The sequence below is a fragment of the Leucopleurus acutus genome (assembly GCF_964270905.1).
Source record: "Leucopleurus acutus genome assembly, chromosome: 8".
Lineage (NCBI taxonomy): Eukaryota > Metazoa > Chordata > Mammalia > Artiodactyla > Delphinidae > Leucopleurus > Leucopleurus acutus.
The window spans coordinates 109269655-109279311 of NC_139151.1; the positions used below are offsets into that span (position 1 = coordinate 109269655).

The 9657-nt window shown below is 54.3% G+C and overlaps 1 protein-coding gene across 1 annotated transcript; it reads right to left on the minus strand.

Moving 5' to 3' along the window:
• Positions 1-265: 265 nt before the first annotated feature.
• On the minus strand, positions 266-3270 carry DRD4 (dopamine receptor D4; the record flags this gene model as incomplete). Its single annotated transcript, XM_082845050.1, has 4 exons — positions 266-468; positions 592-1178; positions 1251-1363; positions 3001-3270. The coding sequence occupies 4 exons, from the start codon at positions 3268-3270 to the stop codon at positions 266-268; spliced, it is 1173 nt and encodes a 390-aa protein (XP_082701176.1).
• Between the last annotated feature and the right edge of the window lie 6387 nt (positions 3271-9657).

Consider the following 9657-nt stretch of genomic DNA (forward strand, 5'->3'; position numbering starts at 1 on the left):
TCCCAGGCAAGGGCTGGCCCTCTGCCCAAGGCTTCCGGGGCGGGGCAGACCTGGCTGGGTGGGGTCTCTTCTCTGGGCTTCCTCCGGAGGAAGGAAGGGGTTAACTGGCCGGATGAGGGTTAGTGGAGGCCTGGGCTCCTCCTCCTTGACCCCTCCCCCGCCTCCAAGAGCCTTCCCAGCAGGTGTTGGGGATCTGTTTAATAACTCCTACAAACCCCCAGGCGAGGCGGGGTGCTGAAGAGGGGCTGCGGTGCCAGCGGTCTGCTCAGTAGCAGAGGCGCAGAGCCTTGCGGAAGACGGTCCGGAACTCGGCGTTGAAGACGGTGTAGATGACGGGGTTGAGGGCGCTGTTGACGTAGCCCAGCCAGGTGACCGCGCTCACCAGCCGCGGGGGCACGGCGCACGTGGGACACAGCGCCCGGGAGATGTGCACGACAAAGAAGGGCGTCCAGCACAGCAGAAAGGCTCCTGGGGGCGGGGTTGGGGCTGCCGTGAGCGGCTCCCTGCCACGCCCCCCGCCCCGGGCACCGCCTCACATCCCGGGCGCTGCAGTCTTCCCCTCTCTGCCCCCGTCCCCTAGCCGGTACCCACCGACCACCACAGGCAGGACTCTCATAGCTTTGCGCTCCCGGCCCGAGATCTTGGCGCGTCTCCTCCTGCGGGCCCGCAGCGGGGGTTCGGCCGGCAAGGCGTCCGAGGGCAAGACGGCATCCGAGGCTGGGGTGGCGTCGGGGGACGGGGTTGCGTCGGGGCCCGGGATGGCGTCGTGGGGCGGGATGCAGTCTGGGGCCGGGATGGCATCCGGGGGCACGGCGGCATCGGGGGCCGGGATGCTGTCGGGGGGCGGCGGGCCGGGGCCGCTGGGGCGGCGGGGCGCACGGCCGTGCAACTTGGCGCGGCGGGCTGCCTCCCAGCGCCGAAGGCCCCGGAACGTGGCCCCGTAGAGCAGCAGCATGAGCGGGCAGGGCAGGAAGAAGGAGCACACGGACGAGTAGACCACGTAGTCGCGGTCCTCCAGGCGGCACACGGAGGGATCGCGGCTGCGCGCGTCGTTGAGGCCGCACAACACGGGTGCCGCCACCGCTGCTGACAGCAGCCACGTGGCGCCGATGAGCAGCAGCTGCCGGCCACCGCGGCTCTGGCGGTTGTAGTGCAGCGGCACGGCCACCGCCACGAACCTGCGGGGAGCGTGGTGAGGGCGGCGGGGGCGGGGCGGCCCTACAGGGGACGGGGCGGTGGGGGCGGCCTACCTGTCCACGCTGATGGCGCACAAATTGAAGATGGAGGCCGTGCACAGCATGACGTCCATGGCCATGAGCGCGTCGCAGAGGCCAGGGCTCAGCAGCCACACGCCGCCCTGGACCTGGGCGCAGGGAGGGGCCCCGTAGCAACAACAGACACAGGACGCTACCCTCCCCCAGCCGCCTGCCCAAGCTGTCCTTCTGACCCCCAATGGTCTGGGAGCAGAGGGGGCTGAATATCAGAGGGGAGGGGAGAGGAGGGGAGGGGAGTGAGCCGGAGACAGCTGGGCAGTCCTGCCCGCCCCTCAAGCTGGGCGCCAAGAGACGACCCCCTTCCTTTCTCTTAGAACTGACAAAGGCCTTGGGGGGGATCCTGGGGGCATAGTCACCTGAGGACTGGGATCTCTGATGCTGTGGGGCTCAGGGTACCGTGGGGCCCCTCCCTGCGCAGGTGGGGACCCTGCGGCCCAAGAGTGTGAGCCCAGCACCCCTATACCACCCCCCAGCCCCTGCAGACAGCTAAGAGTCAATGTCTGCGGAAACTCGCTCTCTGGGCCTCTGGACGTGTCATTTCACTCCTGTCCCCTCACCCGCAAGAGAGGGCGAGGATGGTACCCGCAGCATTGTTACAAAGTCAAGTCCCTGGCGCCGTGCCCGGCGGTCCCACCAAGGGCAAAGGAGCAGACAGCCGCCCCCCTCTAAATCCCCTCCTGCTGATTTGGGGCGATTAGGAGCTTAAGAGCCGTCATTGTGACGTCTGTCTGCAGCTCGGGGTGGGGGGGAGCGGCAGGTCGCGTCTGTCCTTGTCCTGCTGGCCTCTGCCCCAGCCCTGCCCAGACTCACTGTGTCCACCTTAGGACTGTGTCCACCTCAGGTCCACCTCAGGCCTGCCCTCCCCCATCGCCCAGGACGCTGTGTCCCCAGCTCAGCCCTAAGCAGCTTTTCTCTGCCCAAACTGCACAGTGGACATGGCTGGCACCAAGGGGGACCGACCCAAGGGCCAGACCTGCTCTGGGGCTGGAGGCTCCTGGGCCCAGGTTCTGGCGGGGGCCCCGGACCCCACACCTGCGCCTTCCCTTGGTTCCACTGTCAGGCCCGGTGTCCCCTGGCTCCAGCTGTGCTCACTGCCCTGCAGCTCCTGGCAGCTGAGCGTCCCTCCTGCTGGGAGCCCAGTCGGTGCGTGAGTGAGGGTCTCCTGCCCTGAAGTGTGCTGGTGTGTGCCCGCCTGTGGTCCTGCCTGGCTGTGGTGTGGCCTCGTGCAGTGACGTGTGTGTCTCTGTGCCCCGGGGGGAGCCGGCATGGGGGTAAGCCTGAATCTGCCTGTCTGTCCAGGATCGGCGGCACCAGCTCCATGCCCACCCTTCCACCCTCTACACCTGGCTCCTCTGGGGGAGTGGAACCCGGCTGAGGGGGCTGAGTGGGGGGCTGGACTGCCAAAGTCGCCTGTTTCTGGGTTCTCTGCCTGAAGGACAGAGGCATCTCTTGGGTAACAGACACCAAGACAGAAAGGGAGAAGAGGAGAGAGGGGCAGAAGAGGGAGGGCGGACAGACAGCAAAGCGGGCAGATGGACAGCGAGATGGGGGAGGGGAGTGAGGCTCGGAGGTGCTGGAGGCTCCGGTCGTCCTGGGACCAGGCGCGGCCCCCAACTCGAGGCTCCTGAGAGGCCAGGCGGCAGGGTCACGCTGGGTCCTCGGTGTGGCTCGGCACAGGGAACAAGGAGCAGGTGAGGGTGCGCGTGCGGTCGCGACGCGGGCTCACCTCGGAGTAGACGAAGAGAGGCAGCACGAGCAGGGCCAGTAGGAGGTCGGCGGCCGCCAGGCTCAAGATGAAGTAGTTGGTGGGCGTCTGCAGGGCGCGCTCGGCCGCCACGCTCACGCACACGAGCGAGTTCCCTGCGAGCACCGCGCCGATGAGCAGCACGCCCCCCGCCAGCGCCGCCGCCGCCCCGGGGCCCCCCGCGCCGCCGCCCGTGCCGGGCCCGCGCCCAGCCAGCAGCCCGTCCGCGTCCGCGGCGCTGCGGTTCCCCATGGCGCACGGCCCCGCGCGCCCCGGCGGGCGCTCAGCACCGCGGACAGTGCCCAGGTCGGGAGCCGGAGCCCCGCCCCTCCGGCCCGCCCAGCCTGGTTTTAGTCCCGCCCTGTCCGCCCGGCTCGATGGACCCCGGGGCGCTCTAAGTTGCATCCAGTCTTTGCCCATCTTGGACTTCTGCGCTCCGAGAGACCGGCAGGTGGACAAATGCAACGGCCCAAAGCGACCCGAATGAAGTGATATGATTGGCACGGGCGGGCCCAGCATCGCTCTGCGCCTGGAAGGGTTGGGGGGCGACGCGCTGGTCTGAGCCCCGAGAAACCGACGGGGATGGAAGGTCGGCCCGACCATCCCACGAGACTCGCGGGCGCCCATGCCAGCGCCATCCCGCCCGGCCCCAGAGAGCCCCGGCGTCCCTACAGGGACCCAAGCTGGGCGTCACCTCCCCGGGGACCCCGCTGGAGGCCCTCGAGGCAGAGGTGGAGCCACTTCTCACTCCGTCCGGTTCAAGCATCTGCGGAGGACCAGCCTTTTCAGGCCACCACCCCAGCCTCCCCCCGGGGCCCCCTGATGCTCGGCGGCGCCAGCTCCATGCTCACCCTTCCACCCTCTACACCCCAGCCTCTTGGGCCCCTTTGCGTCCCCCTGCAATGATTGCAGACCCCAACCAGGGGCCCTGCACTCCCCCCACCCAAAGCAGCCTCTCCATCAGTCTGGGCCACACTCAGTCCCTCTCCACCCACACCCACTGCCTGACCCTTCATCTTCCCCCCAGCCGCTGAGTGGTCAACCTCAATTCCGGCTCCATCACCTCCGAGCCTGTGACCCTGAGCAAGCTGTGCACCCCTCTGAGCCTGGAAAATGAGCTCACCCCACAGAGCCTGAAAGGCCGTAACAGGAGGAAAGGCCATGATAAGCCCACAGGGGGCTTAGCAGTCTCCAGAGTTCTGCGTGCTCTTCAGACATGTTTTACCTGAGTCACTTCCTTCTTCACAGAGAAAAGCCCCAAATGAGAACCCACTCAACCTGCACCCTCCACTCCCACAAACTCACTAGACCCCGGGCCTCCCTGGAGCACTGGAGGCGGTTCTCCCTCCCTCCCTCCCTCCCAAGGATGAGCCTGGGGCCCCATGTGCCCATCACCCTCCACCTGCCAACATAAGACTGTAGGAGCTTGAGGGGCTCTGGGTACAGGGTCCCAGACCCATGCAGGTAAGACTGTGTTGTATCCATGGGGCACAGAGTTCATGGCAGAGATGGCTGTGCATGACAGAGAGGTCAGCCCAGACCGTCTGTCTCAGATTATAAAAGTGAACAGAGGGGCTTCCCTGGTGGCGCAGTGGTTGGGAGTCCGCCTGCCGAAGCAGGGGACACGGATTCGTGCCCCAGTCCGGGAGGATCCCACATGCCGCGGAGCGGCTGGGCCCGGGAGCCATGGCCGCTGAGCCTGCGCATCCGGAGCCTGTGCTCCGCAATGGGAGAGGCCCCAACAGTGAGAGGCCCGCGTACCGCAAAAAAAAAAAAAAAAAAAAGTGAACAGAAAGAACATGCAAGGAAAATGTGCAGTGAGAAGTTTTATTATGGACTTCCTGTGACGCGCAGCCTGGTCACTAACGGAGCCAAGAAGTGGGCTATGCAGCTGCATCACTCGGTGGGACCATCTAAGGCACATCCTGGCCCCTCATTTGCATCTGTGACTCCCTCCGCCCTGGGAGGGCCAGAAAACTCAGGATGGACCTGAAGCGCAGAGGTGCTGCCAGGAATCAAGGATCCTGATTTCAAAGACATCAGGAGACACAGGGGCCAGCTTGAGGGACTGGTAGTGTGTGTATTAAAGAGAAAACAAGGACTCTGAAGAGACAGATGTCATGATATACTCATAAGGGGCAAAATCACTTGAGGTCTGGTAAAGGAAAGGTGTTCAGGACGCGGTGTAGATGGGCATCCAGGTCTGAGTTGCATTCAACATCTCCACCCCTTTCATGTGGATCAGTAAAGGGACAGGCAGACTTCCTCCCCTTCTGAAGCTTTGAGCAAGAGAACTCACAATACTAGTGACTAGGGCAGGAAGTGTCTTTTCTCACAAGACAAAAATCCAAGGCAGGGTTGGCTCTGTGATCTTGGGTTGGGTGCCAAGTGGTGGGTCCAGCCTAGCCTCCTATCTGCTTTGGGTCTCTCTCCTGGTCCTCAGACATCTGCCACCATTAAGAGTGAAAAGGTAGTCCAGACTGGGAAAGGATATAATATAGTTGCAATGTAGATCTCTGATAAAGGATGCAGATCCAGAATATATAAAGGGCTCTGACAAATCAACAAGAAAAGAAGGACAATCCCATTTTAACAAATGTAAAAGTCTTGTACCCACATTACAAAAGAGGGTATCCCCGGGCTTCCCTGGTGGTGCAGTGGCTGAGAGTCCGCCTGCCGATGCAGGGGACCCGGGTTCGTGCCCCGGTCCGGGAGGATCCCACATGCCACGGAGCGGCTGGGCCCGTGAGCCATGGCCGCTGAGCCTGCGCGTCCGGAGCCTGTGCTCCGCAACGGGAGAGGCCACAACAGTGAGAGGCCCGCGTACTGAAAAAAAAAAAAAAAAAAAAAAAAAAAGAGGGTATCCTAATGGTCAATAAGCAAATAAGCACATGAGAAAGTGCTTAACATCCTTAGCCATTGGGGACATGACAATAAAAATCACAACGAGGGGACCTCCCTGGTGGCGCAGTGGTTGAGAATCTGCCTGCCAGTGCAGCGGACACGGGTTCAAGCCCTGGTCTGGGAAGATCCCACATGCCATGGAGCAACTGGGCCCGTGAGCCATAACTACTGAGCCTGCGCGTCTGGAGCCTGTTCTCCGCAATAAGAGAGGCCGCGATAGTGAAAGGCCTGCGCACCACGATGAAGAGTGGCCCCCGCTCGCCGCAACTAGAGAAAGCCCTCGCACAGAAACGAAGACCCAACACAGCCAAAAATACATAAATAAAAATAAATAAATTAAAAAAAAATTATCTCCATAGTCAAAATAATTCTTTAAAAAAAAAAAATCACAACGAGGGAGTTCCCTGGTGGTCCAGTGGGTGAGACTCCACGTTTCCACTGCAGGCGGCAAGGGTTTGATCTATGGTCAGGGAACTAAGATCCCACATGCCGTGCGGCACAGCCCCGCCCCCGCCCCAAAAAAATCACAAAGACTTGTCATTGCACACTAAAACGGGGGGAAAATGTCAGATATGTAATTTGAAAATATTTCCTCCCAGACTGTAGCTTGTCTCTTCATTCTCCTAACAGTGTATTTGGTTAATTTTTTTTTATGTGTAAGGTATGAGCCTGATACCTTACACACATGATACCTTATGTGTAAGGTATGAGCTGAGGTGAGTGATTGATTTTTCTTGCCTATGGATGTCCAGTTATCCCAGCACCACTTGTTGAAAATATTGTTTTCTCTCCATAGAACTGCCTCTGAACTTTTGTCCAAAAGCACTTGATCATATTTGTGTGGGGCTATTTCTTGACTTCTATTCAGTTCCATTATCCAAGCGCCTTTCCTTTCAACAATAGTACAGTCTTGATTATTGTGGCTTTATAGTAAGTCATGATATCAGGTAGCGTGGGTCCTCTAAAGTTGTTCTTTCACAAAATTGTTTTGACTACTCGAGTTCCCTTGTATGTATGAATTTTAGAATCAGCTTGTCTATATCTACAAAAAAGTCCTGCTGGGAATTTGACTGGGGGAAATTGACATCTTAACAATATTGAGTCTTCCAATTCATGAATATAGTATATCTCTCCATTTATTTAGATATTCCTTGATTTCTTTCATCAGTATTTTGTACTTTTCAGCATACAGATCCTGCACATATTTTGTAAGATTTGTACCTAAGTATTTCATGTTTTCTGGTACGACTGTAAATGGTAGTTAAAAAATTTTTGGTTTCCAGTTGTTCATTGCCAATGAGCAGAAGCAGTTTTGTATATGGACCTTGTATCTTTTTTTTTTTTTTTTTTTTTTTTGCGGTACACGGGCCTTTCACTGTTGCGGCCTCTCCCGTTGCAGAGCACAGTCTCCGGACGCGCAGGCCCAGCGGCCACGGCTCACGGGCCCAGCTGCTCCGCAGCATGTGGGATCTTCCCGGACCGGGGCACGAACCCGCGTCCCCTGCATCGGCAGGTGGATTCTCAGCCACTGCACCACCAGGGAAGCCCGAACTTGTATCTTTTGATGTTGCTAAACTCACTATTAGTTCAAGGATTTTTTTTTTTTCCTTTGGTTTTCTTCAGGATTTCTACATAGATAATGATCTTGTTCATGAATAGAGACAATTTTATTTCTTCTTTTCTTATCTGGATGACTTTTCTGTCTTTCTTTTTCTTTCTTTCTTTCTTTCTTCCACTGTAGTTGATTTACAATACTGTGTTATTTTCAGGTTTACAGCAAAGTGATATATCTATATAATCATAGACTTAAATGTAAAACCTAAAACTATAAAAAATTTGGAAGAAAAGATGGGAGAAAATCTTTGTGACAAGGGGTTAGGCAAAGAGTTTTAGACATGACACCAAAAGCATGGATTTACAAATGAAAAAAATAGATAAACTGGACTTCACTAAAATTAAAAACTTTCAGTCATAGGATGGAAGAAAATATCACCAAATTGCATTTCTAGCAAATGACTTGTATGCAAAATACATAAAGAACTCTCAAAGCTCAACAGTAATGATACTACAGGAAAGAAAACTGCAGATGCGTATCCCTTATAAATATACATATAAAACTCTTCGACAAAATATGATCAAGCCAAATCCAGCAGCACTTTTTAAAGGATTATACACTATGATCAAATGGGGATTTATCCCAGGAATGCAAGGGTGATTCAACAGACAAAACTCAATCAGTGTAATACATCACATTAATAGAATGGAGGAATAAATTTAATCATCTCAGTTGATGCAGAAAAGTGCATTTGATGAAATCCAACACACTTTCATGATAAAAAGACTCAATAAGCTAGGAATAGAAAGAAATTTCCTCAACACGATCAAGGCCATATATGAAAAACACAAAACATCATACTCAGTGATGAGACTGAAACCTTTCCCTTGAGATCATGAAAAAGACAAGGATACCCAACTTCGTTGCTTCTATACAACATGTCCTGGAAGTTCTAGCCAGAGCAACTGGGCAAGAAAAAGAAATAAAAGGCACCCAAAATTGGAGAGAAAAAAGTAAAACTATTTCTATTTGCAGATAGCATGATCTTATGTATAGAAAATACATAAGGAAGGAAAAAAAAGGAAAGGAAAAAAAAACCTGTTAGAGCTAACAAACAAATTCAACAAAGTTTCAGGATATAAGATTGACATATAAGAATCAGTTATGTTTCTATACATTAGCAATGAACAATCCAAAAATGAAATTAAGAAAGTAATTCATTTGAAATAGCATCAAAAAGAATAAAATACTTAGTAAAAAATTTAACCAAGAAGGTGAAAGACTTGTACACTGAAAACCAGAAAACATTGCTGGAAGAGATTAAAGAAGGCATAAATAAGTCAATCTAATGTTCATGGACTGGAAGATTTAATATTGTTAAGATGCCTTTTCTCACCAAATGATCCCCAGATTCAATACGCTCCCAAGTGAAACTCCAGTGACATTTTTTTTAAGAAATCCAAAACTAAAATTCATATGGAATTGCAAAGAAACCCAAATAACCAAAACATTCTTGAAAAGGAAAAAACAAAGTTGGCACAGTTGCTGATTCCAAATATTGCTACAAAACTACAGGAATCAAAACAATATGATACTGGTGATAAGGACAGACATAAACATCAATGGAATAGAATCGAGGGTTCAGATATAAACCCATACATCTGTGATCAATTGATTTTCTTTTTAAAAAATATTTATTTATTTATTTTTGGCTGCATCAGGTCTTAGTTGCAGCACACAGGATCTTTTGTTGTGGCGCACAGGCTTCTCTCTAGTTGTGGCATGTTGGTGTGATCAATTGACTTTTTTTTTTTTTTTTTATGCAGTACACGGGCCTCTCACTGTTGTGGCCTCTCCCGTTGTGGAGCACAGGCTCCGGACGCGCAGGTTCAGCGGCCATGGCTCACGGGCCCAGCCGCTCCGCGGCATGTGGGATCTTCCCGGACAGGGGCACGAACCCGCGTCCCCTGCATCGGCAGGTGGACTCTCAACCACTGCGCCACCAGGGAATCCCTCAATTGACTTTTAACAGGGGTGTCAAGACTATTTAATAGGGAAAGAAGAGTTTCTTCAATACATGGCATTGGAACAACTGGACATCCACATGCAAAACAATGAAGTTCAATCCTTACCTCACACCATATACGAAACTTAACTCAAAATGAATCAAAGTCTAAAAT